Source organism: Zychaea mexicana (assembly GCF_025766255.1).
Source record: "Zychaea mexicana strain RSA 1403 chromosome Unknown BDB00scaffold_53, whole genome shotgun sequence".
Taxonomy (NCBI): domain Eukaryota; kingdom Fungi; phylum Mucoromycota; class Mucoromycetes; order Mucorales; family Lichtheimiaceae; genus Zychaea; species Zychaea mexicana.
Genome location: NW_026516716.1, coordinates 1 through 26,843, shown reverse-complemented (window position 1 = coordinate 26,843; position 26,843 = coordinate 1). Strand labels below are relative to the sequence as shown.

At 41.7% G+C, this 26,843-nt stretch overlaps 10 protein-coding genes across 10 annotated transcripts; 4 read left to right on the top strand and 6 right to left on the bottom strand.

Annotated features, from left to right (window-relative positions):
* The first annotated feature begins 43 nt into the window (after positions 1 to 43).
* Positions 44 to 942, top strand: BDB00DRAFT_466970 (uncharacterized protein). Its single transcript, XM_053117482.1, has 2 exons — positions 44 to 286; positions 359 to 942. The coding sequence occupies exons 1-2, from the start codon at positions 215 to 217 to the stop codon at positions 800 to 802; spliced, it is 516 nt and encodes a 171-aa protein (XP_052978101.1). The 5' UTR covers positions 44 to 214; the 3' UTR covers positions 803 to 942.
* BDB00DRAFT_830850 (uncharacterized protein) lies at positions 868 to 1,865 on the top strand. The gene has a single exon (XM_053124069.1). The coding sequence runs from the start codon at positions 1,161 to 1,163 to the stop codon at positions 1,521 to 1,523; it is 363 nt and encodes a 120-aa protein (XP_052978100.1). The 5' UTR covers positions 868 to 1,160; the 3' UTR covers positions 1,524 to 1,865.
* Positions 1,866 to 1,884: 19 nt separating this feature from the next.
* Positions 1,885 to 3,347, bottom strand: BDB00DRAFT_930092 (uncharacterized protein; the record flags this gene model as incomplete). Its single annotated transcript, XM_053128991.1, has 1 exon — positions 1,885 to 3,347. Exon 1 carries the CDS (start codon positions 3,145 to 3,147, stop codon positions 1,885 to 1,887), a length of 1,263 nt encoding a protein of 420 aa, XP_052978099.1. The 5' UTR covers positions 3,148 to 3,347.
* Positions 3,348 to 6,084: 2,737 nt separating this feature from the next.
* Positions 6,085 to 7,552, bottom strand: BDB00DRAFT_939984 (uncharacterized protein; the record flags this gene model as incomplete). Its single annotated transcript, XM_053129335.1, has 3 exons — positions 7,311 to 7,552; positions 6,906 to 7,247; positions 6,085 to 6,147 (listed from the first exon to the last, which is right to left on the bottom strand). The coding sequence occupies exons 1-3, from the start codon at positions 7,503 to 7,505 to the stop codon at positions 6,085 to 6,087; spliced, it is 600 nt and encodes a 199-aa protein (XP_052978098.1). The 5' UTR covers positions 7,506 to 7,552.
* On the bottom strand, positions 7,553 to 12,617 carry BDB00DRAFT_830842 (armadillo-type protein). The gene is made up of 15 exons (XM_053124068.1): positions 12,150 to 12,617; positions 11,855 to 11,937; positions 11,702 to 11,758; positions 11,489 to 11,595; positions 10,873 to 11,339; positions 10,675 to 10,761; positions 10,487 to 10,589; positions 10,284 to 10,399; positions 10,059 to 10,226; positions 9,691 to 9,949; positions 9,067 to 9,606; positions 8,705 to 8,982; positions 8,214 to 8,633; positions 7,933 to 8,109; positions 7,553 to 7,850 (listed from the first exon to the last, which is right to left on the bottom strand). Exons 1-15 carry the CDS (start codon positions 12,216 to 12,218, stop codon positions 7,824 to 7,826), a joined length of 2,958 nt encoding a protein of 985 aa, XP_052978097.1. The 5' UTR covers positions 12,219 to 12,617; the 3' UTR covers positions 7,553 to 7,823.
* Positions 12,618 to 14,828: 2,211 nt separating this feature from the next.
* BDB00DRAFT_749041 (uncharacterized protein) lies at positions 14,829 to 15,326 on the bottom strand (the record flags this gene model as incomplete). Its single annotated transcript, XM_053118585.1, has 1 exon — positions 14,829 to 15,326. A coding segment is annotated over one exon (498 nt), but the record flags the coding sequence as incomplete, so codon positions are not given.
* Positions 15,327 to 18,449: 3,123 nt separating this feature from the next.
* BDB00DRAFT_766316 (uncharacterized protein) lies at positions 18,450 to 18,620 on the bottom strand (the record flags this gene model as incomplete). Its single annotated transcript, XM_053119586.1, has 1 exon — positions 18,450 to 18,620. A coding segment is annotated over one exon (171 nt), but the record flags the coding sequence as incomplete, so codon positions are not given.
* Positions 18,621 to 18,669: 49 nt separating this feature from the next.
* BDB00DRAFT_939982 (uncharacterized protein) lies at positions 18,670 to 20,499 on the bottom strand (the record flags this gene model as incomplete). Its single annotated transcript, XM_053129334.1, has 2 exons — positions 19,804 to 20,499; positions 18,670 to 19,334 (listed from the first exon to the last, which is right to left on the bottom strand). Coding segments are annotated over exons 1-2 (1,356 nt in total), but the record flags the coding sequence as incomplete, so codon positions are not given.
* Positions 20,500 to 21,311: 812 nt separating this feature from the next.
* Positions 21,312 to 22,197, top strand: BDB00DRAFT_766343 (uncharacterized protein; the record flags this gene model as incomplete). The annotated part of the gene is made up of 4 exons (XM_053119588.1): positions 21,312 to 21,492; positions 21,604 to 21,790; positions 21,863 to 21,992; positions 22,030 to 22,197. Coding segments are annotated over 4 exons (666 nt in total), but the record flags the coding sequence as incomplete, so codon positions are not given.
* Positions 22,198 to 23,354: 1,157 nt separating this feature from the next.
* On the top strand, positions 23,355 to 23,549 carry BDB00DRAFT_747590 (uncharacterized protein; the record flags this gene model as incomplete). The annotated part of the gene is made up of 1 exon (XM_053118566.1): positions 23,355 to 23,549. A coding segment is annotated over one exon (195 nt), but the record flags the coding sequence as incomplete, so codon positions are not given.
* Between the last annotated feature and the right edge of the window lie 3,294 nt (positions 23,550 to 26,843).

The window sequence follows — 26,843 nt, the reverse complement described above, 5'->3', positions numbered from 1 at the left end:
GAATTCCGCGCCACACACTCTCTAGTCATTCTCTATCACCTCAGTCTCTCTCATCTTTCCGCTTGTTGCTTTACTACAAAAGATATCTCTTTTTTTTTCCTATTTTACTCGTTCTTTTCGCTTGTTTCCTTTTTCTTCACTTCTTTCCCTTTTATTCTTTAATTTTCATCTTTCTGCAAAAGACTTCCCTTTCTCCCCTTACTCGTCATTAAAGATGCAACGAGGAAAGAATAAAGCTACATGGGGTCTTGATGCCCTTATGGATAACTTGCTAGTCACTGAAAAGGTAATGGTGCATATATAACTCTGTATGACTGTGCTATATGGGAAACAGGCTAATCTGATACCGCAGCAACAGCAGCAGCAGCAGCAGCAGCCACAACGCCCACAGCGACAAAGTCTTCGTAGCCACTCTGCTGCACCACGTCCTTCCTCAACCTCTACTGCTACTACTACCACCTCTTCTTCAAGCATACACCGCATTGCGGCCACACCACTCTCGCATCACAGCTCTATAGCATCTTCAGCATCAACCCGTTCAACACAGTCACGGGATTCTGCATTTTCAAATACAAGCAACACCACAGAGGCCACGTTACCCGTCACCGTATACGAGGTCCCCCACTCTTATGATGACGACGACGTACTACGACCAAACTCGACGGCGTCTCCATCAACAGCGTCGTCACCGATAACATCGACATCCCCTAGCAATAGCAGTAAGCAGCGTATCATTACATTATCGCCAAAGATATATGTAAATCAGCCGCACTTTGTGGTGGCTGCATTCGGCATGGTATAAAATATCTTTGTGGAGATTTAAAACCATTATGGAAAGGGAGAAAAAAACAGCTAATATTATATAAAGACGGATATAGCACGGTGGTTATTTGATAACATACCAGCTGAACGCGAATCGTCATGGCAGGTTGATTCAGCTGCTGCAACGCTCACGTTCAGTCCTTTCACGACTAAACAAGGGCTGCTTGATCTCGGTGACCGTATCGGTATTTCGACGTTCCTGGTAATCGCATCTTCTTTGTAAGTGGACTCAGTTAACAGCTTTATATCATTGAATGGTTTTTGAGGCACGCACAAAACTGATCTAATGGTATAATAGGGAGACGTTTTTCCGGCAGCTCGACATACTCGACAACTGCATGACCGGTATTGACTCTGATAAACTATGGTGGCGACGGCTCGTCTTGATCGTCGATCAGGCCACGTCCAGTGAAATGATGCAGCAGCGCGAAAAAGTATTACATGACCAACTGCCCCAGATTCTGGAACGTTATGGAATGACACATACGCCAGCGGTGATGTTTGTCAGCTCTTCGGGAAAACAGTATGCCGAATACACTTTGCAATGCAAACAAGTGCTACGGCAATTGATCGATTCAAATCATCGACTGGGGCGCTGGCGTCCTGACGAAGATGAAGACGATTTCTTGGATGCTGCTGTCATTCATTTAACCCCACAAGGCAAAATGCCTGTTCGATCTATGACGCGATACAACAAATAATCGCTCTCTTCTTTTATATAACATATATCCAACGCTACTTATCATACTACTATTTTATCTTCTCCACCATTATTACCATCCTTTATTCCCCTTCTATAATCACATGTATCAGCAGCACCTTCTTCTTTCTTATCTTGTTCGCATTACCATTCTTAACCCCTTCAACAAGCATGTCATCCCACTGCCACTTTGACCTACTCACCCGTAACACGTAACATGTACAACACGCATACCCGCATGCACAATATATACTCAGTTAACACTCTTGTAAGAAAACGAGAACCGACAACATGATGCTACTATCAGTAAAGAGCAATGCAAAAGAAGATATACCATTTGAGCATAATAAACCAGCTTTATTTCATAATGAGAATTCAAAGGGAGGTGGAGTGGCAGCTCCAACAGCAGTGATAGGAGGAAGCCTCGGAAAGTGCTTATAGTCGTGAGGTGAAGAAGAAGGTGAAGGTGTTGTGGCAGGTTCTTGTTGTTGTTGCTGCTGCTGTTGTCGATCATTGAGCCGCGGAGGAGAGAGTGTTGGAGGTGGTAATCGGGCCAAGGTGAGGAGTGACCGGGCAACATCCTCGACGGGTGTCTGTCGTTGAGACAGGGTGGTATCAATATCAGAGATCATATCAGAGGTTTCACCGAGCAATGCAGTCAGACGATCGACCTCTTGTTGAAGAGCGCGTCGCTTATCAAGGAGTGCTTGGGTGCTATGGCCGCAGTACGGCGACGTTGGCATCAGGGGATAGTGGTGGCTGCTGTGTTGAGTGGGCGTAGGTGATGGTAAACACTTTGATTCAGGCGACGAAAGGACAGGTGGGTATGGGTCTTGTTGAAGAGGTGGTACTAACATGGATTCCATTGCGGGTGATGAGCTTGGACTGGGACTGGGACTCGATACAGGACTGGGACTTCTTGAGGAGGCGGATGAAGCAGATGAGCTGCTGCTGCTGCTGCTACTGCCACCCAATGTTGCGGGCTCCATTTCATGAAGGATGTGGTGATGGTGCTGTGGTGAGGCTTGTAACAGGTCTTTTTGGTGGTGATGATGATTCGAATCATCCATCATCATATCGCTACCATCTTGCTTTTTGGTTGAGGCAGTGGTGGGGTTGCTGCTGCCACGCTTGTTCTTATCAGACGAGCGCTTTCGTCGCTTGATTTCTGTGCGCATCATGGTGACAGGCCGGTGGACGAGATGTAGCTTGTAATAGAGACCACAAGCATTGCAAATAGCATTGCCATTTGCATCTCTACGCCAAAGCGGTGTGTTGGTGGTCTGGCAGTTGGCACAGACAGACATGCTATCAGGCTGGAATGCTCGTCGCTTGCGTCCGCGATTAGAGCGTGTAGGCTTATTATTGCTGTTATTTATATTGCTAGCGGGGACATTTTCATCTCCTTGATGCTGTGGTGATGTTGCTACTGCTGCTTGTGGTGATGGCTTGACGCACATGTCTTCTTGGAGCGTTTCGCCGTTGCTGCAAGCATCGCACACGGGGCCTTGGCCACTTTCGCGGCTCCAGAGCGGGAGGCGAAACATGCTACCGCATTGTGCGCAACGCAACACGGACTTTCTGCGACGTCGCTTGATAGGCTCTGTGTGAGTTGGGGTGACCATGGTAATTATATGTTGTTGAATGATGTAGTTAATGGAGTTGCTGTTGTCGTTGTTGTTGTCGCTGTTGTTGTTGTTGGTATTGGCTTTGATTTGGTATATAGGAGAGATAAAAAGTGCAAAGTAGTGAGTGAGTGAGATAAGATGAGGCGAGGCGAGGCGAGGGAAGAGAGTGAAGATTAAAGAAGAAGAAGGAAGAAAAGAAAAAAAAAAGTGTGCTGTTAAGAAAAGAATCGCCACACACACGCTTGCACGCAGAGCGGCATACATTGACTAGTTGAGAGAAAAAAAAAAGATAACGGTTGATCAAAAGGATCCCAAGGTTATCGGACCAATCAGTGTGCATAAGCGGATCTTGAATGGGCAGCCCTTGTGTGTGTATATCTACCATTTCGCAAAAGTACATACACATACTCTGCTCCTTATCAGCTGAGTCAACACTGTGTGTAACTGCCGATACTGCCGTCGGATTGGCCAGAGATTAACGGATGTTGCTTGATCAGTCCGGTGTCCGGGTCCTCTCTCTCCCTCTCTCTCTCTCTCTCTCCAGTGAGCCTCTCCCTCCTCCTCCCTCCCCCCCCTCTTCTTCTCTCTGCCACATCACTCCCCCACCATGTAACTCCCTTTCATCTTATTATCTCTTGATACGGACTTGCTTTTTTCGCCTTACCCATTTATCACTTCCTTTAATAGATCACGCTTCTTTATTACTAACAACTGCTGCTGTTATCTCTTTTCTTTTCTCCTACGCTCCCCCACACACGCAGCTTTTGTGATGCTGTAATATCCCCTTTGCTATGCATAGTGATCCGGCTACAGACGCTAATCATCCAGCAGAAAACACCGAAGCAGTAGAACAATAATGCCGCTGGAGGCTATAATAAATTAGCTATACTAGCCGTCTGGGTTGTACAGCAGTATTTTTGTGATATAAATGAGTAGGGGTATGTCGAACTACCGATATAGAAACTGAGATTCACTTTTTTTTTACGTAAATTACGACTGTCTCAGCCCGGAATTTGCCTATGTATGTAGCATGGCAGAGCAGCGCTATCTAGTAACTGAGTATACTACTACTCTCACGCAACCCCTTTAAAAGAAGCCTAACAAGCCATTATCTTTGTGCATACAACATTTCCTCTGACAGAGCATAAAAACATGGGAGACTTGGGGAATTAGCGTTTTGTTGTTGTTAAGTCCAATAAGTTTTACTGTGTGGGTTTAATGCATGATGACCTAAAAAAGAAAGAAAGGCAATCCCGAGAAGTCATCGTCCCCTTATTTTTTTGCTTGTGGAAAGGATTTCCCAACCTATTAGCCTTTGTCGCTGACGCTGTCCTGATCATCTTGCACATTGCTTATACCTGTTATAAGCACTGCACAGCAGCACCCGCGTTATCAATGACATGCATGTAATACCGATATGCATCCTTGCTTTCTGATCTCTTTGGAGAGAAAGAGAAAGACATTATCAACATCAGTTTTTTTTTTTGACATCCATCTATCAATCTTTCTGGGCTTTTGGCACCTCACTTGTTTTTGAAGTAAAGAAAGCCCCTGTTCTGATCAAGTAGTGTATCTTAGTAATGAGCTCTCCTTTGTACGAACAAATTTTAGAGATAAGAAATAATGACACCCATAAACGGCTTATTCGTAACAAAGAAAAAAAGGTTGACGGAAGGAGTTTACTCGGTGAAGCGCATCTCGTTCTTTTTTTTTAACCATTGACTCGGTGAAAGTAAGGAAAAACGAGGCGGCGGCGGCGGCTTTTGGGGTTTTCCATTATGGGGAAGGCGAAAGCGCTTTCTTTTTGGCTCGGTGAAATAGAGCTCAATTGTTTAGTCCATGTGATAAGAAAACCTGCACAAACAAATAGTCGCCATGTTATCTATCGAATACACCTTCTGAGAGGAAGCCAAACGTTTCCCCTGTTCCTGTTGCTTGTAAAACGACGACAATTACTGGAGAGCAGTTGCGTAGTGCATTCACTTGTACATACGTTGTTGTCTTTGCTAACCTTATATGTCCATCGATGGTATAAGCCAAAGACTGTTGTCGTCCCCTTTCTTGTTGATAACGAACGTTTTGGTATCGTATAAAGATTAGGTGGCGATGATCAAGAACAAAAAAGAAGCGATCTTTGGGCCTGGAGACCCCCCCCAAATGTACATGTATGGAACTCATACCCATTCAATCACACACACACCCGTACATCACCGGTCTCTATGTCCGAAGTTACGGATCTACTGTACACTAACAGGTTACCACAACACTGTGTTTGTCTGACATCATGAGCACAGCTTCTTTTGGAAAGGCATGCCGAATTCCTTGATATGGGACTCATGTTGGATAGAACATATATAACACAGGCACCAATTAAATGATAGACTCTAGGATTATTTGGATGGTGAAGACCATTCTCTTCCTTTCCTGTGCTTATCATTAATCTGTAGTGCACAAGCAGCGCATAGGAACCTTGTAGGCTATATCATTGACAAGAGATCCGAACGACTATATACGCGGAAAAATATTTAACTGTAATATCGGCGATAGATGCTTTCAAGTGGGGGAGATTACATTACATTTAATGGTGGAGCCAGCAAGGAAAAGATCTAATAACAATTTATCTTCTAGCTCGGGTATATTTCTCTTTGGAGCAAACTGTGATGTACCACTGAGGTCAAGTAGTACAAAATCAGGTTTGAAGTTTTCTTTTTTTCTTATCGCCATCGAATCCGAACTCAAGAGTAAAAAATCAACAGTGAGGGAAGAGCAGAGAGAGGTCAGAGATAATCAACATCTCTTCCTCTCTCTCGCGTGTTACTCTGTGTACACATGCACTAACAACGCCCGCCTCATCCAAACGATGGTAACGATGAGACTGTCATACTTATTAATTAGTCCTTTTTCTGGGAAGCATTATTATCTGCAGCAGCAAAATCAAAACCAGCACGATGAACAAAAGCCAGCATATTTCTCGAATGGTAGCTGCGAAGCAATAGACTATGTATCATGTATAGTCATTTTAAGAGATGAAATATATGTGAGAGAGAGGAGGGAATGACCACATTGTTTATGCAGCTCGTCAGTGTAGTTGGAACTCAAAAAGGCGTACATAATTTCTGCATGCAGAGAGATAAGATAATGGGTGATTTCTCTTTATCTGTGTTGAGAACAGAAATAAAAGAAGCTAAATAATGTCTTTTGTTTTTTGATGCTTATAAGAACCAACAACAGTGGGTTGTATACACACATCGTATGTAACTGTCTGGACATATTGGGGCTTGAGTGAGAGGGTAGCAGACATAGAGATTTATGCTAAAGAAAATGGAAATTGTAGCGATGTAGCAACAGTAACAGGAGCACTACCAAGTACTGTGCTCGGAAATGTACTGCATGTAAGAAGTATATGGATTGCCAATCTGGCAGAGAAACCATTCTGGAGACGCCCGGATCCCATCAAACTCGACGCGAAGAGTCGGAGGGCTACTGCAGCTGCTACCGGATGAAGAAGTCGACCTTGTGACGCGATAATGCACCGAAACATTCTCGACATTACCAAACGCGACTCTGCTCTCATAATCGCCCTCAAGTAGTGCGCGGTGATACAGCTCGCGTGCGCGCAGAGACGTGATACCCATCAAATTGACGTGTTCGAGTCGTGGCGGTTGTGTGTTGACGTCAATCTTGGCAAAATAAAGATGAATGTCAATTTTCATATGTCGAGGGTTCAAAGGACATACTATCGTACTCCTGCGTACTATAAGATCGTCATTGTCTCTGTTGTTGTTGCTGTTGCTAGTAACAGTATCGTCATCATTGTTGCTCGTCATTAATGAACGGAACCCGTGCTCTTCGTCCAATGGCATAGCATCAAAGTCCAGAGTCAACGTTTCGCTATTAATCGATCGCAGCTCGCCTAGAAGCTTGGCTTCTTGGTCAAGCCAGACTTCAGATAATGGTTCTAGTGTATCAGTAGTAGCAGCAGAGATGCTAGCACTACTACTGCTTTTATCTGAGGCTGTTGTTTGTTCTTCTTGCACTTGGTCCTCCTCCTCCTCCTCTTCTTCCTCGGGTACAACTAATTGACTCACTGCGTTGACCTATCAATATATATTCAGCATACTCTCCACTCCCTAACTTCTTTTCCTCTTATGACTACAAACATAGATTCGCCAGCCGTCATGCTCTACTTGATGTGTAATTCGTTCGGTCAAAATGGGAGCCACCATGTTACGGTACCATGAGTTAACCCGCCCAACACGGACGAGATCATTGTCTTCCAGCAATTGCAAGACGTAATCTGTGATTTCTATTGGCAATTTGGATAGTGTTCCTGCAGGTGTTGGTAGAGCGGGCATAATAATGATTTATCTATTGTGTGTTCGTAGATAAGAGGTATTTTTATACTGTTTAAGGATTTTACTTTTATTTTATTATTATCGATGCGGGTGATTGTGGGGTGTGTGCGCGCTTTTTTGCTGTATAGTCTTTGTGAGTGTATATAGCGTAATGAGTGAGCGAGCGAGTGAGTGATTGAGTGAATGAATGAGTATATAGTAGCGAGTAAGAAGAAGAAAAAAGTAACAGTGGTGTGTGCGTGTGAGGGTTGTTCTTGTATATAAAGTGTATGTATATGTTTCTGTGGTTGTGGTTTATAGGCTTGAATACAGTTTTCTTTAGCTCTTTGCTTCTGAAATGAATGTCTTTATAGAAAAAATATGAGTATACAACTTCATCTCGTTCTCTCAATCTACTCAATCTACTATACATGTACTACCCCCTTACCTGGAAATACTTTTTGAACGCTCTGTTATCATACTGCTGCAGTGCCTGACAGTAATTTTGTGCTGTTTCGGGGGGGCACTGCATAGATGGCAAGAACACGTTATTCATATACTCTAAAAACTCGTTGCCGTGCTTGCTGTATAATGTCTTTTGGATGCTTGTCATTTCACCAAACACCTATTCAGAAAAGATAAATCCGTATCAAAGATCCATATATAAGTATCCAATTTCAGCTTATCCCGTTCCTATCCAACAACCCGCCACATCCCTGTTTTCCTTACCAGTATAGATTGACCGTCTGCAACATTAAACGACGCATGCATAGGCACTGTAAATGTTGCTGGAACAAGTTCATTGTATACAAACTGACTGAATCCAGCAATGCCCTCACCAGCGCCCCAGGTATTGATCATTTTCATGAATACTGCAAATGCCATCTTTTGGGTGGCCGGGTCGTCGTTGTTCTTTGCAAAATGTAAAATAGTTTGAAGGATCGTGTTGAGGTGTTCAATGTTCCGTTCACTAATAAAGACGCCTTGTAGATCTGCATTGAATAAGCTTAGAATAAAGTTGAGGTATGCTTTGCGAAGATCGATGAGGAGCAGTGCTTCGTCGGTGCCGCTGGGAGAGGTATTGAGAAAATCAAAGACGCGTTTTACTAGTGGCAAGAGGAGTTCGTCGGTTATGTTTTCAATCATGGGCTAGAATTATCAAGCCATTAGTATTCTTGTCATACGCATAGGCACTCCTTTGTTATAGCTTTTTTTCTTACCTTGAATTTGAATGAAATCATGCCAATAAATGGAAGGAAGTCGACGAGTTCAGGTACTTGACATTCAGTTAATAGGCCACTGATGAATGCTGGCAAATAAGGAAGCAATTCGGAACCAAGGCAGTTGATAAGTCGTGCAAATGAGAAGCGTGCTGCATCGCGGATCACCTCAAACTGGTTAAAGGCTTGCAATGCGTTCAAAATAACCTCGGTTGCCTGCTTGAACACAACTGCCCATGGTTGTGTGCATCCGGATTCCTTGGGAGTAGATGGGAAACCTATACCTTTTGGTTACTAATCCACACGATACAACATCCGTACGTCTTTCTCAAGCCTTTTGCTTTCACGAGTTCTTGTATTACCTTTTGCTACACTGCCAATAGCCGTGATATAATGATGTAACTGAATCAAATAAAGCTCGTCCTCGGGATTATAGCCTTGCTCCATGTACTTTCGAATGCCTTCCACAAGCGGCTCAAGCACAATTTTGAGATACTCTGTCTGCTTCATGACATCCATGCCGTCCAATGAAATAAGCATGCCCACTGTTTCAAACAGGTACAACTGGCTATCAAACATAGATGCGGCCGGAATAGGCATGCCCTCTGCCGTGTTTGACTCGACAGGTACTTCGGCTTGCACAGTCAAGAGATCTCCAATGGAATTCAAAATTGTATCCACATATTGACTCATCTGAGATTTGAGATTCTTTACAAACCGGTGGAAAAGATACCAGCATCGTGATCTAATCTGCTTTAAAGGATGGTGCAAGCCGCGTGCGTCCACGAATGCACTCAGCACCTGAGGAAGATGGTCAGGACGATGATCAAAGAACTGATAGTACCGTGCAATGTCCTCAAAGAATTGTAGCGCTGCCGATGGATGTTGATATGCCGAAATATCTATATTATACACACATTGTAGGACGATTCATTAGTTTCCCCTTCCCTTGGTGAGTAGTTTCTGTATGTATGAGAAAGACTTACTCGATGTAACGACTTCTGAGACCATCTCGCCCAAAGGAGAAAGCACACTAGGATCGCTGGGACTGACAAATTGCATTGCACCCTTTGGAAGGGCTTCACCGTATGTGAACAATACATGGAGACACAGCTCTACTGTACGCCAATCCAGACTAGTTCCAACCTTGTACTTTTGCAAGGTATCCATGACGACAGAGTGTACATAGTTGATGTACAGCTCTTCGTTGATAATTGCAATGTGATCAGCAAAGATTTTCAAGTTCTAAGGAATTCATATCCCGAGCAAATGTTGTCAGTTAATTTTAGCATTGAACTTGCTACTTGGTGCTCTCCCGCTTTCCCTTTTCCCGCTCTCTTTCTTTTCAGCTTACCTTTCGAAGTTCTGCAAAAAGTGCTTCTTCCTCAGGCTCATCCTCTTCATTGCCCCAATCTGTTTCATCGTCGTACTTCATTTTCCGAATGACAACTTCCAATAGTCGACCGAGAAACTCTTGTTGCGATTGAGAAAATGGCTGCATGGCTCGCTTTTGTTTCTTGAACTACAGATGAAAATTTTATGAATATGCTCTCCCGTTTCCATGGTTATATATACTTACGATGGCTAGCATGTCGTTTACAAATGCAAATACAGCAGTCGAGGTATCGTCATATTCGTTGCCCAAGAATTCGAGTAGAAATGGAACTGCCTGCTCTATCAAAGCATATGCAGCGGCTGATCGTAATATACACACGTGATCAGTACAGATTATGACACCACGCGATTCCACATGTCAAACAAAATAATGTTTGTCTTTTTTACCTTTTCCATCATCTTGCACTGAGCCATCCATATAGATTTTGCACAATTCGATGCCGATAACATTCGTTAGACGAGCGAGGTGTTCAACAAACTCTGGATCAGACTAGATTTGCAGAAATATAGCGTATGTCAATGCACTCATAGTTTCCAACATACTTTGTTCATCACCAACAAGCAGCTAAACTTACGCGATCCAATCGTCCCAACGTGTCAGTCAAACTAAGCATCTGAATCATTTGCAATTTGTCCAAGGGCTGCATGCCTTTGCTAACCACCTATCGTAACAAACAAATTTAGAAGAATCAGTGTTTGTAGTTACCAAAATCCACAGCATACGTCTACTTTCAGCCAAAAACGTATTCCCAAAAAAAGGCATTTAAACTCACATCAGCCAAACATTCAGCGGCTGCAATTCGCAAATTCGAGTCGCCCAAAAGTTCATACAACGCACTCATCACTTGATCATTCACCACAAGCGAGATATCCATCCACGACACATAAGCACCGATATTTCTCAACGCAAGTTGACCAATGCTTGAATTTTGCGTTCGAAATTCTTGCAACAACTCAAACCAAAACGATGCTAGGATTTGAATATCACCCAATCGCATATGGTCCTTGATGGCTGTGTTACGAACGACCTCATCTCGGTTGCGCGGTATATCGAGGCGAGCGACCTCTTCATCGATGCTCATACATAGGCGTAAAAAGAAATCGGCTGCCTTTTCGTGGCTAGAGGAACCGGATGGGGTCTGAACAAGTGCAATAACATCCTTAAAAAAGGTCGGCCAAACGTTCGGGTATACGTGTGCGAAAAGAAGCGTCAAAGATTGGGCGGCCTTGTTGCGAATAACTAAATTCGAATGAAAAATTAGTATCCTCTTGGATTTAGTAACCAAAATAACTGCCTTTTCCACCAAATCCTCCTTCCCTGACTCTTCATCCTGGCTTACACCTAATGCACTTTTACCCTTCTTTTCCTCCAACCAACATAATACATACAGTTTTCTTCAGAAGCACTATCGGTGTTGTCAACAAACTCTCGTCGAAGATATTCCATCATTGTTTGTCGAATATACTCTACAGCATTACTATCCAACGTCTCGTATCTAGAAAAAAAAATTTGGGTCAGTAACTTGCTTATATAACCGTCATTACCACTACGAGCTTTGTTGTTCTCTTGAAAGAGAAAAGAGAAAAGAGTTCGATATTTACCGATTTTGAAGTGTGTTTTCCAGCACTTGCAATGCAAAGAAACGTGCTTCTGCAACACTATATCAAATCAAGGAACGTTTATTAACGATAAAGATATGCATGATCCCATACCCACCTCTCCGCGACCCCGAGAATATATGTGTATACACTTACGCTTTAGGCTGCTTCATAAACAGTTGAAGGCACATTTGCCAACCTTCTGCCGCGTTCTTTACTTGTTCACAGTAAGCGTTTGCCTACATGCATCCAGCAACACGTTAGATCCGAGTGCACTTTCTCGAGAATTACGAATACACAACTCACGCACTCTCTCCCTTTTTTCTCCTCCTCGATCCTATCCCTGAGAATCCCGGAAGCAACCAATTGTCAAGTGCTTTTTCCGAAAAGTGACGCGTCATGAAAAAAAAGACAATCAACTGCGCGCATCCACATCCCTTTAATTTGTTACCTGTGCTTTCAGATTCGGATCGACCTGAGGTCCCAATGCGTAGATTACAGCTTGTTCTATTTGGTCCATGACTAAGGCGACGAGCGATTACTGAGTTATAGTATTATGCTGACCAAAAAAAATGGTGTTCTCTTTTGTGTTATCGGGAAGGGCGCAGCGGATTACACAGAGAAGAGAGGAAAAACGATCGAAGAAAAAGGGAAATATCGGATCCGAATGGCGTTGGCGTTCGATTGCGTGTTTTTTTTGTTAAAAAAACCAACCGGCTATAGGTACGATATTAAAGCGGCAAAGTCAAGTGTAAGCGGTTTGATGGCTATATAGCAAAATGTAACTGCTAATTGTCCTCTGTAAATATAATGAATAGAGGACCGTTTGTTCGTTTCGTGTTGGTGTCGATGGTTCGCTCTTTTGAAAAAGAAAGCCGCTGTTTCGAAGTTTTGCTGATACGCAGGTGAAAAAAAAAAAATTTGAGTGCTGTCAATTCCGACGAGTGTATATGTGTCTAGTCGGATCCATCATATGCGTTTTTAAAACTTGCTACACACGAAATATACCTCATAATGACTCATGGGCAATGGGGATAAGAGACAGGGGGTGGTGTGCACATGCTAATAAGTCTCATATGATGCGTTGGGAAGTAGGAAATGATAGTGCTAGGCACAAGAACATGCCGCAGTTATCAAGTCGACGGAGAGCCCGTCCTTCTCCGCAGTAAGTTCAGCGGTGCTCTATCGAAATCCGTTATCTTTTAAGTATGTGTTGATGTGCTGTGACCGGTCTGTCCGAGCGGCATATGCAGCTGTTGCCACCAGTAAGGATTACATGGACTACTCGACTAGTTCATGTCGGATAAGTTCTTATATTAGTTTTTTCCTCATACCCCATTTTTACATTCGCAGAGCGAAAGTTTTTATTTCACGTGGTAAGATTTTTGCATTTGCGCCTTATTATCAATTTATCGACTATATTACCAATAATAATACTATAAAGAAATCATGTAGAGGACACAAGGACTAATTTATAGTATCACTTTGCTTTTTTGAGGCGGTTTACTTGTTCTGGCAACAGGCTAACATGCTAACAGCTAACTGATTGAGATGATCAGATTCATATTTTCTAGCCGTGTACTATGGATTCATGCCCACTTGCTTATATACGCACTGCCTAAATAATCCATTTTGAGCCGTAAAACTATATATGACGGTATAACAAACATATTGCGTCTTGACAAAAAGAAGTATAAAAATTTATTTTTTGCCCAGCACAAGTGATACTCAACGCTGCTTGCTGTGGAATTACTCCTCCTCAATCCTTCTTCGTCACCATGTTCGTTTGAACTGCTTACAGATTTAAAACACCTGTGATCTCTAATATATATATGGATGACGTAAAGAGCAATTATTGGTTAATAAAAATTAAGATGGAAGTGTGCAATATAAACAGGCATAAAAGAAAATGCAGCTATGGAGTGGGAAGCAGCGGTAGAACGAACTGCATGGGTACATCGCACAGGCTACATAGTAAATGCAGTTATGGAGCGGGAAGCAGCGGCAGAACGAACTACATGGGTCCATCACATAAGGCTACATAGTAAATGCAGTTATGGAGCGGGAAGCAGCGGCAGAACGCACTACATGGGTCCATCACATAGGCTACATAGTAAATGCAGTTATGGAGCGGGAAGCAGCGGCAGAACGCACTACATGGGTCCATCACATAGGCTACATAGTAAATGCAGTTAAGGAGCGGGAAGCAGCGGCAGAACGCACTACATGGGTCCATCACATAGGCTACATAGTAAATGCAGTTATGGAGCGGGAAGCAGCGGCAGAACGCACTACATGGGTCCATCACATAGGCTACATAGTAAATGCAGTTATGGAGCGGGAAGCAGCGGCAGAACGCACTACATGGGTCCATCACATAGGCTACATAGTAAATGCAGTTAAGGAGCGGGAAGCAGCGGCAGAACGAACTACATGGGTCCATCGCATAACAACATGGGCGCAGACACGGAGTGGGAAGCAGAGGCAGATTAAACTACAGTGGGTCCATCGCGGTCTACTCGGGTTACAATGAGCTGGAAACAAAGCAGAACGATCCACATTGAGTCCGTCAAGAACCCTTTGAAAATAATCGTTAACGCTAGGATGAAAAAAAGTTGCTTGATACTTAATCTTAGTAACATATGATTCCTCCTCTTTGTTTTTCAGTGTAGAATTTCAGAGGAAAGTATGTTGGCGAAAAAAAAAACTCCTTATTTCAATACAATGGAACAGCACTAACGTAGAAGAATGTCAACGCATTTGCATTTACTAAAGAGAAATATAAGACTTTACAGCTAAGCTATAATCTCTTACCGTGTTTTTGTTGAACGTGTTATTGGTGTGGGTAGAAAAATTTTTTTTTTTTTAAGATTCACAAAAGAGCGAATTTATTGACGGCCGCCGCCAAAATCAGTAGCGGTGGTTGGGGAGACTGAAAACAAGACTAAACTGGCAAGGCAATACTACAGATGCAAAAATAGGGTATGATCTAAGGAAGATGATGATGTGGTAGGGGATGGAGGTATAAGTGGTTCTTTTTTTTGTGTTTTGTGCGTTTTTTTTTTGTTTTTTTTTGTTTTTTTTTAAAGTAGTTGTAATAAAAGAAAGTCTATGGTGGTTTATGCAAAAAGATGGTTTCTTCCTGGCGGAAGGTGAGAAGAAGTTTGTGGGTAGAGCTGCTGACGACTATGGAGTTGAAAGGAACGGCGGAAAAAATAAATGACCAATGCGTGCGCCAGACGCCAAGTAGAACACCTGCTATAAGTTGGACCTCAGAGAGCGGAGAGTTCCTTATAGGCCAGGATGGAAGGTCAAGCGAAAAAATGGCTTTGGAAATAGTGTCTAGAGACACTGAGACGAGTAGGCAATCTTCGAGGACTTGGGACCAGACTTCCCATTTGAGCGAGCAAGCAAACAAAAAGTGATCGACCGAATCCAACGCGAGGTCACCAAGAGCACACAGTGGACTATCAAAACGATCAGGTAAAATGTGATGTAGAGCGGCACGACAGGATACCTTGTTATGAAGAGCCCGCCACCAGATCGTTCGAGCGGCAGGGATGATACGGGCTGTCCAAAAGCGGCGCCATTTGGCTTTGGTAAGTACTGGGTAGGTACTGTCAGCAGCAGCAAGAGCGATGGCTGGCTGTTGGCGAGCGAGGCAGTACGCGCGAGTACTGCAAGAGTCGAGAGGGACGTTATTGATTCGAAGGCAATCATAGAAAGGCTGTAGGTCGACTCGACCACAATAGGAGTCAGCAGACTCGAGCACCGGAGCATTTGGTAGCAGAGCTCGCATCATAAACGACGCAATTTTGGCGGAGCAAGAGTCCAGAGCTCGAAACAGATGTCGAATTGACCCGCGGCCAGTCATCAGCTCGTCAGGAGAACGGAAGCGGAGACGGTTGATGGTGGGGTCAAAGAGGAACGCATCGGATACACGAAGAGAAGAGAGCCGTCGTTTTGGAACAAAGTCGGAACGGTCATCTGCCTGGACTACGAATGAGAGAGGTAGCGAGAGGCATGTTGCCATGGATGGATCAGTTGACAGAGGTTGGGAATCCAGTTCATCAATAGCTGAGAATAAAGGTGCTAAGGTCCGCATTGAACGAAGTAAAGGTGTACGCATAAAGGGAAAGAGTAAAGGGAAAAGGGAATCAGCACAACCAGAGGTAGAAGTCAGGAAATAAGAGAGAAAGCAAGATAGAAAAGATGGAGAGGATGAAGTGTCAAAAAGTGTAGAAAGCCATCTAATCTGCAAAGCCTGTTGTTGTAGTCTTGAATCCAGAACCCCGAGGCCACCTATATATTTCGGAAATGTGAGAGTTGTATACCGTACTGGAGGGAACATGTGGTACATGAGAAATTTGGTGACTAAACTACGTAAACGTTGATGAAATGACTGGGGGACGGGAGTGACACATAAGACATGCCAGATTTTGGACAGAATGAGGGTGTTGACAACCGTGCTGCGGCCTTGAACAGACAGGCCACGTTGTGAGTGGATATCACAAGCTGTACGGACCTTGACCAGGAGGCCGTCGAGGTAAGCTGATATTTGAGCACTGGTGGAGGCCAGGGGATATCCAAGGTAGCGAACGGCAGATAAGGAACGGTAATCGTGCCACGCATCGATCCCTACAGACTGGAGGAGGGTCTGCCAGGTGTCCTGACGCATGCCGCTCAGGGAGATAGCTTCTGTCTTGTGGTAATTGATTTTGGCATTGGAGGCCCGGCTGTACAAGGTTAAAGTATTTTGTAGTCGGTGGAAATCGTTGGGGCAGGAGAGAAAGAAAAGGGCATCGTCTGCATACCCAAGCACTTTGACAGGTGGCGGAGCCACCGTGCTAGGTGAACCAACCGTACGAACCAAGGAAAAACCATTAAAGTGTGGATCAGCCAGAATCATGCGAATCAGGGGATCGAAGGCTAAGTTAAACAGAATTAGAGAGATTGGGTCGCCTTGTCGGAGACCCCGCCCTTGAGCGATGGAATCGCTGAGGAATCCATTCACTATTACAGAAATGGAAGTGCTAAAAAACAAAGTACAAAGTGAGAGGACGAGGGATGTAGGTAGACCGATATGAAGGAGAACAAGGCGGAGATAGGTGGGATGCACCCGATCGTAGGCCTTTTCTTGATCAAGCAGTAAGCCAACACCAGGAAGACGATGATAGCGCGCATATTCCATTATCAAACGAGCAGCCAAACCGTTGTCACCAATAAATTTACCAGGAAGAAAACCAGTTTGAACAGGGGAAAGGACAGGACGAACGGCTGGGATCAAGCGAGCATTGACTAGACGGGTGAACACTTTCGCGTCGGTATTAATCAATGAGATCGGGCGCCAGTTAGACAGCAGTGAAAGGTCACCCTTTTTCGGCAAGAGACATAAGCGCGTTTCGGCCCAGGACGGAGGAAAAATACCTGCCAGGAGGGCGTCGTTGAAGACATCGACCGCGATGGCACCTGCAAGGGGATGGGCAAAAATCACACATAAAACCGGATACGGGAGACCGTCACTGCCAGGGCTACTGATATGTGGTGCACGGCGGGCGCCATCTTGGAGTATATCCAAAGTGAACGGCGTAGTTAGCGTCGACTGTAGTGCAGGGTCATCCAACAAACCGGACGGGACAGACTGTAGTAGTTAAGAAACTGCTTGTGAATCGATGGCCTCTGGAGTGTAGAGGTGTTGATAATATTGGCGAGCAGCTTCAGTCATGTCAGCGGGGTCGTGACATATGGCATTGGTGATGGGATGGCGGAGATGAGTGATACTGCGCTTAGCTTGGCGAACCTCGATCGTACGCTTGAGATACCCAGCAGAGCGCTCGCCATATTCGCGCTATCTAAGGCCTGCGCGAAGCGCGTCCTTATCAATAGTAGCAGCTTGTACAGATGCAAGTTCAGCCTCGAGAGACTTGAGATAGAAATCATGCTGTAGTTCGCTAAGAGTGTGGGAGGAAAGGTACCGTCTTCGTTCTTTCTGTAAAGAGCGAAGGCGCAATTGATTATGAGTGCCTTTTCTAGGTAGAAACTTACGTGCTAGCTTCCCAGTGGCGTTCTTGATGTTCTCCCATTTGTCCTGTGGCGAACAGGTGGGTGAAAAGCCGGTACACAGTTGATCGAGGAGATGGTTGAGCTCATAACAGAATTTATCATCCGAAGCTAAAGAGGGATTGCATCGCCAAAGACCAGGGCCGAGTGGCACCTGTCCAAGGCGTAGCTGGACTGACAACAGATGGTGATCTGTCCATACCGGGTTAATAAAATCAATAGTTGGTGAGTAAGTGAAAGGGTGCAGATCAGGGGACATAAAAAGGTAATCAATACAGCAACGAGAATAATGTCGCAGAAAAGTAGGAAGAGGGCAAGATCCCGGAGGAGTGATACAATCAAACCAGTGAGAAGAAAGATGGTTGCTCCACTCTTCCGGGATACTCCGGGAAGAGCGACGAAGCATTTGATAGTTGAAGTCTCCAAGCAGAACGCTACGTTCGACTGGAGCCGAGTTGAAAACGGGCAAAGAGGTAAGGCGAGAATAGAAAGGTCCACGCTCGCGAGCGCGGGCGGGGGCATAAATAACGAGAATGTGTATAGGGGCAAAGTCAAAAGAGGTGTGTGAAGCAATGATATGTAAGAACCGACCCTCCAAATCAAGGGAAACCAAAGAAAAAGAAATATAAGGATTGAGAGAAACGATCCCAACGTGTTGCGACCAGAAAGAAGATGTAGAGCGAAATTGTGTGTGAAAGCGAGATTGGAGGTCGGCAGAGGCGGCATGGGTTTCCTGTAAGGCTAAGATATCAAGTGATTGAGATCGAAGAAATCGTATGAATTGTTTACTGCGTTCAAGCTCTTCTGTTTTGGGTAAACCTCGACAGTTGAGCGTACCTATGCGAATGTTGATATCTTTCATTATTGATATTTTTTGTTGGGAACGGGGGTGCGTGCACTGCGATGTAAACCAGATTCAAAAGTAGAACCCCATAGCTTAGAAGCAGCGTCAGCGATGGTTTCGACAAAATTTGGTGACGAGGAAGTAACAGTAGTAGTTGGGGCCGCAGCGGAAGAAGTGGTGGCTACAGAGGAAAAAGATTCTGAGATCTCAAGGGACGATATGTCCTTGGAACTATTTGAGGTGTTAGTTGCATGTTCAGTGATCTCAGGAACGTCGTTACTAGTAATTTCATTGTTGGCGGCAACGGAAGCTGGGAGCGAAGCAGGGTCTGGTAATAGGACCTGACCAGTAGCAGCCTCTTGCGCCTCTTGCGCCTCTTGCGGAGCAGGTGTGTTGCTGACATTGGATCCAACCTCGACCTCCATACTGGCTGAAAGGGAAGGTGAATTCGGTGCAGAAGAGTAATCAACGACGCTGCCCTGGTCAGCGGCAGCCCCTTCCGAGGTTTCGAGATCCATTAGAGAGCCATGCTCTGCGTTTAGTTGAACGGACAATGATGGTTGCAGAGTCGGAGGAGTACCTACGAAGGCGGACACAGGATTGCTTTGAACCGATCGCGGGCACGACCGAAGAGAATGACCATAGTCGCCGCATTGGGAACACGCTTGGACAAGGGTGGCGGCGCGTTTGGGACAAAGGTCCTTCTCATGAGTGTCTTCGTGGCAGAATCGATAGTGATGAATAAACATTAAATTATATATATTTTTTTAATTCTAATTTGAAGGAAGGTGTTTGTAATGTTAATTGCCCATGGAAGGCTTGCCTCCCTCTGCAACCTTCCATCTCTAAATATCATTGACAAGTTAGTTTTCGTCCTTTGTCCTCAACTAAAGGAGGGGATGCTCATTACCATTCCGCTGATCATATATTAAAAAAAAATATTTTTATTTATTTTAAAACTTTTTATCCATTATAAATAATAACTAAATGAAATTACTTTTTTAAAATAGTAAAAAATAATAATAAATTTTAATAAATAAAATAATAATAAATAATTTTAGATTTTATTTAACTCTTAAATTATATTTAGTACCTTAGATATATATCTAAAAAATATTAAAATTTTCATTCAAAATACTAAATTATACCTTTTTTATTAAATATAAAATAATCCTATATTCTATTATTTTTGATTATTCATCAGTATGGGGGCGAGCCTTTCCAGAAAGCCCGGACTTCATGCTCAAGATCGGGGTACATGAGCGTATGGGTAGACAAAGGTTGATGAGCTTGAGTGACATCGAGATACGCACAGCCTTGGCCCATGAAAAACGAGTGTTGAGAGGACAGGAAAATGCTGATATCAAGGATTCGACCGTATGGAGCGAGCATACGTTGAATGGCCACACTGAGGTCTTCGACAGGTGCATGTGGCAAATCGTACAGGTTGATTGTCAAAAGGCCTGAACCTTTACGAAGTGCTGGCGTACCGATAATACGACAATTCTTTATAATAAGACCGTCGGTCTTGAGGATATTGCGTTGTTGCTCGTTGCGAGGCGTGATTTCGACGACTACTCGAGTGTCCTTAAAATGCAATTCGACGCCCAAGGGTCCATTGCCCGGTAGTTGTTTGGCGACGGCGTCGAGCACGGTAGCTCGATCTTTAGTAAGCGAGGTGACTTCAAAGAAGAGACTGGGATTAATGGAAGGAAAATAAACATTGGTACGGATACACGGCCCAGAGTTGTTTGGCAGCGCCCCGGGAGAAAAGATGGATCGACGAATGTTTTTTAAGATAGGTTTCGTCGTCGTAGGGCGATTGCGTCCTGAATTAGACTTGTTATCGTTGCGAGTGTGATTGTTGGAGCGGTGTCGTTTTTTTTGACTCATAGGCGAAAGAGATGGGGGGTGTGGGTGAAAAGAAAAGGATGGAATGTCAACTGCAGGGCGGCTTTTGAAACGTTGTCTGAGTGCAAAAACGTTGAGTCAGCGGGTTGTTGCTACGGATATGTTGTCGCGTCTTGTCCTTTGAACGCAGCGATTGTTACTATGGCGACCCAGGAAGCTCAAAACGGTAGTATAAAGAAGAATATTCATCAATACGTGTAATAAACTAAACTCTATATCTCTTTTTACTACAAAGTTGTTCGTGAATACCTGGAGGTTACTGAAGAACCCTCCATCGCAGATTTTGTGCTAAAACACACCAACTTCATTAAGCAGAACACCCCCCCCCCCGACAAATCTATTGAGAAACTTTGGCCAAGAGTGATTAGCATTGAGGCAAAAAATATTGACAAGACTTTGGTAAGTATTTGATACTCTACTGGTTTGAATATACTAGTATCACTTTAGTATTACAAATATACTGCTTGACCTTAGCCCTTGGGCTTATTTTAAAAGATCCCCTATGTATAATCATATACTAACAAATTAATTCAATTTGAACCGTTTAGACAAAATCGCGAGTTCCTTGGAAACAATTGTTTTGTAAGGCTACTTGTATGCTTGGTCTGACTTTTTTCATACTTTTGCTTCATACGCTAATGTTTCTGTATAGATGAATAAACAAAACTTTATATTTACTTCTATTATATTACATTTAGAAATTGTTTTCTAAAACAAATATATTATTAAAATTCAGATATAAAATAGTATTATTTTTACTTTTAATACTATTTACTATTATATAAAACTATAAAAAAACAAGATTGTGTTGCAGTGGATGGTGGCTATACTCTTTTTATAAAACAATTTGAATCCTTCTGTAAAAATAAAAACATTGATTTAAATGATAAAAACTTTTTCTATCCTATTCGTAAAGAAACAGGTATACCATTAAATAAACAAGAAGAATATTATAACCGAGTATTTGGTAGTTTTAGAAGTATAGTTAAAAATCAATTCAAAGATTTATATAATAAATTTAAAAGATTCTCAAATAATAATTCTATATTAAAAACAGATGATATAAAATATATTAACTTACAGTTAAAAGTTGTATTTTTACTAAAAGATATCCAGAATTTTGTTAATAAGTTTAATATTATAGAACAAGAACAGCATAAAATTTGGATAAATGATAATTCTGATTTTCCAAATGATATGAGATTAATAGATATAGTATATACAAATCAAATGGAACAAATAGAAAAAATAAAAGATTTAAATAAAATTCAAATGGAGTTATTAAAATTAGATCTGAATAATGAAGAATTAAATGCTGATATGCTAGTTGATGAAGATGAAACAAATAGTATTGATGATAACAATAATGATCATAATGATACAGATATTGATTTTCCTGAATATCATAATATATCTAAAGAAAGAAAAAGAAGGTCAAAGAATAAAAATAAAAGTTTAAATATATATGAATATAGAAATGTAAACAAAAATGAATAAAAATGAAAATATATTTGAGGTTCAAAAAATAGTAAATCACAAGATAGAAAATAAAAGATATATGTTTTATGTGAAATGGAAAGGCTACCAAGATGGTGATAATAGTTGGGTTCATGAAAGTGATTTTAAACAAAAACAAATAATTATTGACTATTTTAATGAAAAGAATATATTATATACTTCATAAATTAAGAAGGTAAAATAAAAAATATTTGTATTATAAAATAATCATATATATTATATAAGAAATATTAAATATAAACTATTGATTGTTCATTATAGGCTCCGATACCACCACTCCTTCTGTCACCACCAACAGCAACAATGCAACTGGCCCAATATCCGCAACATCGTCTTCTTCACACCCATCATCACCATCTTCCTCTTCCTCGTCTTCCTTGCCTACTCTAGCAACGAGACTTGCAGAGAAAGACAAAGAGATGTTGCGTGAACGATTCGAGCAATTCACTCAAAGAAATAAAGTAAACTTCTGGGTGCTTGATGCAACCAAAGCACAAGCACGGATGGATGGCGCCAGTCCTTTGTCAGTAGAAGAAAAGGTTATGAACTTCGCCTTGACATGTAACTTCTACCAGTAAGTAAAATCTGTGTCTTTTAATTGAAGTCAGTGATCGTCGATTGTCAGTTGATGAATAATTTTTTCCTGCTTTCTCGTTCTAGCCCTTCTCAGTCGCTTATTCTGGATTTGACAGATAACAACTGGAACGACGTCTTCACCAGAGATGAACTGGAGGAAGTAAACAAAGAGGGAGGTTCACTTGTGTGCCACGAGCCTGAGGAACTTAACCGCGAATTTGCTGGTTTAAGAAGGGTGGTATGTATATATAACAATAAAAGTAAACAGCATCACCAACATCAATAGTAACAAGCAACACAAAGATAAGAACAGTAATAAATGCTTTTATTTGCAGAAAACAAGTGTTGGCGCTTACCAGTATGCAAGAGCGATCGAAATCAATGATCCCGTTATGGAATATTTGAAAGTTTGGATGTCGCGAGAGCTACAAAATATAGCTCATCTTTTTTTCAAATCGCACTCATTTAACATCGCTGGCATGCCCGAAACAGACCAGCAATACATAGCTTTTGGCTTTTTTAACAGCATTTTTGTTGGATCCGACATCGTAGCAAGAGGGTAAGACATTAAATGGATGGGTTAATAATAGCGGAGCAACATGAGTTTAAAGATGGATTCTAATTGATATTTCTTTCCCGTTCTACAGTACCGAGAACTCAAGCGAAGCCAATGCTAACGCTATTAACTCGTCTCGCCAGTTGTCGTCCGTCACCGCAATCAACAAAAGAAAAATGGGTCGCTGATGCGACACCATATACAAGTATGGAGCGAGAGAACTTGGCTGCTGTGAAGTTGGAGCAGCTAAGGATCAATCCAAGGCATTCCACGATTGCTCGCTGAAAATGCCTCTGGTATTGAGAGATATGTTACTGCAATTAACATACACTCCAAGTCTGCTCCATAAATCTCACGTAATCGGATATAGCATTACTGGTATATATAACTTTTATATCGAATTTGTGGACAAAAGTGCTAGTTTATATATGAAGCATCTATTAACTTGAAAATAATTTTTGACGTGTTTATATAGAGAAACATAGTATAGACATTGGGTATTTCAAAGTAGTTGCAGGGTTTAAATTTATTAGATATAATTTAAGTTTTAAAGATAAAATGAGATTTTAAGATAATAAAAGGTTTAAATCTAATAAAAGCTTTAAAACAATAATAATAATTAAAAGATTAATAAAAAATAAATATATTCTAGTATTTAAAATTGTCAAAAAACTTTAAAAATAGATAAATTAAAGAATAAATTTAAAGTTATATAATATAGAATGTTTCTCTCAGTTTATATAGAATATTATTAAAAGAAAGCTCGACGCAGTTGTTCAAAATAAAATTAAAACTCAGATTGTGTAACATACTGTATATAGACAATATATAATACTACTTAAGTATAATATATTCAAATAATTAAAAAGTTCTCTTCACGTAATATCACGTAGTAGAACGTTTTATTTTTTAAATATTTTATAATATTAAAAACTTTTATCATTTTAGAAATTAATAAAAATAAAAATTTATAAATATACAGGATTTTTCATCTCCTAGCGGACGTTTGAACTTTTATTTAGGCAGAGTGGACATGAATGTTAGTCTGAGTGGACATGAATGAAAGTTAATCTGGACATGAATAATAATTGATCTGGACATGAATGAAAATCGAGCTGGACATGAATGAAAATCGAGCTGGACATGAATGAAAATCGAGCTAGACATGAATGAAAATCGAGCTGGATATGAATGAAAATCGAGCTGGACATGAATGAAAATTGAGCTGGACATGAATAAAGATCGATCTGGACATGAATATAAAACGATCTGGACATGAATATACATCGACCTGGACATGAATATAAATCGATCTGGACATGAGTAAAATCAATCTGGACAAAATAAAAATCAATCTGTACATGAATGAAAATCATTCTGACAAGAATAATAATCAATCTAAACATGAATAATAGACAACCTGGACACAATAACAGTCGACCTAGACATAGTTTTAGTCAACTAAGACATAATAAAAGTTGAAGTAGATAATATATTAAGTATAGCAGAGCAGAATATATGAGTACTTAAGATTTTCAATTCAAGTCAAGACATTATATAAGTTAAGCAGTACAAAGCCAATGTCAAGATATAGTAGTATGCCTGTTTCACTCGTGACAAGAAGCTTGTAGGCTAATGTACAGGAAATGGCAAGGGTGCGTCAGAGACTCACTGTGCGCATAAGGCATAAGCCTATTTTGCTGCTGTGGGAATAGGGCCTGAGCGTTTCCCCTCATTTCACTTTACCCAGGTTGAGTTTGAAACAATTTGGAGGCTGGTGGCAGAGGTAGGTGGAAAGTGTGGGGTTTGTTAGCAGCAGCAGGGAGGGAAAAAACAACAACCAAAGATCCTTTTTTTTTCTCATTACCATTCGCCATGGCAAATCAACAGCTTCGACGCACACTTGTAAATGGCTCCTACTCTCTTCACGATGATTAAAAAACAAAGAAAACAAAACGGCACAATCCACGGATTTATTGAAAAACGAAATGAAGGTAACTGTTTTCTTAAAAAAGCATGTGTTCAAGATTTATAAAGGAGTAGACCGCCGTTACTGCTGCTTAAAAAACGCTGGGTAAGTAAATAAGGGAAGGGAAAGGTTACTGGTTGTGCTTGGGGTATAGCTTTAGTAGACATACGCTCTTTCAGAATTACTGTTTTTTTCTTCTCTGTATATACTTGATGCACCATCTTGCACCATTCCAACGTCAGACTTACGTGCGTAATACAACATCGTCCTCTACCTGCACAAACCATTCGTACTCACAACAAGAACGACGCAAAAATTTTCTTCTCCATTACTCATACACAATTATATACAACATGACGCTGATCCGCCATTGACTTGCAAAATATACAGCCTGACGCGATTACTTTTTACCTTTTGCATATACTAACGTTAATATCGCCGGTCTTGATGGAAAATGAGCTGTAGATAGCAGGAAGGATAACTGACGGGTTTCTTTCCTTTTGTGTTGCTGTGGATTGGATGAAAATAAAGTATGTTGACCGTTATATAAGAAAGACAACGAAGAAGGTTCTACAAGAGTCATACAGGTGCGAAGGATGTTGTTTCGTGGTGAAGGATGGTTATTGTAATTATTGATATTGCGTGGCAGAGCGTCTGGTGCCATGCACAGTCTCGCGTTTGTGAACCCATTTGTAGCCACACAATTCCGAGATGCGATCCTTAAAGATCTGCCATTGAGCAGCAAGAAGGCGCACGATTTCATTGGGAATGAGTGCAAGAACTCCACGTACAGTCGAGTGAGAGAGAGCGTAGCGAATGTTGTCAAGGGTAGTAACTTGTTGGTTGTTCATAGTTGTTGTTATTAATAAAAAATAAACTTGCTGTTGTAATAGCAAAGGAACTTCCTCCTTCATAACAACGAACGCCTTTTCTTCTTTGTCCCTGCCATATTATCATCCCGCTGACAGCTATATCTATAGTTTTTATAGAAGCACTTGTAATAACATGCAATCCCATCTCACACCCGTTTATGCAGACAACTGAAACATAATGACTACATAATGTATGATCTTTTACTTTTATTTTTTTCATCCCAACCATAGCATCTACAGTAACAATAATAAAACCCTACATACCACCCATCAGCATATATAGCTACCTTATCCATCAAGACCGGCAATGTTCGTGTTGGCATATGCAAAAAGAAAAAGGTAATCGTTGTTGCCATCGTGTGTGTGCGAGTACAGCGAATTGCAGAGGAGGATTATAGTTGTAGTGGTGTGTATGCATCATAGGAATATAATTATCATCGCAGTGATGTGAATACATACAGCAAAGAAAGAGATGACCGTCATTACGATGATGATGTGCTTGAGCGTACAAGTATTAAAACAAAAAGACCGGCGTCATAGTCGTCATCGTGTAATATGGGCGTACATGATAGTGAAAAATAAATGCGTCAGGCTGTATATTTTGTAAGTCAATGGCGGATCAGCGTCATGTTGTATATAATTGTGTATGAGTAATGGAGAAGAAAATTTTTGCGTCGTTCTTATTGTGAGTACGAATGGTTTGTGCAGGTAGAGGACGATGTTGTATTACGCACGTAAGTCTGACGTTGGAATGGTGCAAGATGGTGCATCAAGTATATACAGAGAAGAAAAAAACAGTAATTCTGAAAGAGCGTATGTCTACTAAAGCTATACCCAAG

What these genes read in the sequence shown, in the direction of transcription:
- BDB00DRAFT_830842 (XM_053124068.1), bottom strand. Translation starts at nt 12,218, where the DNA reads ATGGACCAAATAGAACAAGCTGTAATCTACGCATTGGGACCTCAGGTC. An exon ending in TTTATGAAGCAGCCTAAAGC is followed by an intron (nt 11,759 to 11,854) that starts GTAAGTGTATAC and finishes GATTTGATATAG; the next exon opens with TGTTGCAGAAGCACGTTTCT. An exon ending in GAAAACACACTTCAAAATCG is followed by an intron (nt 11,596 to 11,701) that starts GTAAATATCGAA and finishes TTTTTTTTCTAG; the next exon opens with ATACGAGACGTTGGATAGTA.
- BDB00DRAFT_830850 (XM_053124069.1), top strand. Translation starts at nt 1,161, where the DNA reads ATGACCGGTATTGACTCTGATAAACTATGGTGGCGACGGCTCGTCTTG.
- BDB00DRAFT_466970 (XM_053117482.1), top strand. Translation starts at nt 215, where the DNA reads ATGCAACGAGGAAAGAATAAAGCTACATGGGGTCTTGATGCCCTTATG. An exon ending in ACTTGCTAGTCACTGAAAAG is followed by an intron (nt 287 to 358) that starts GTAATGGTGCAT and finishes CCGCAGCAACAG; the next exon opens with CAGCAGCAGCAGCAGCAGCC.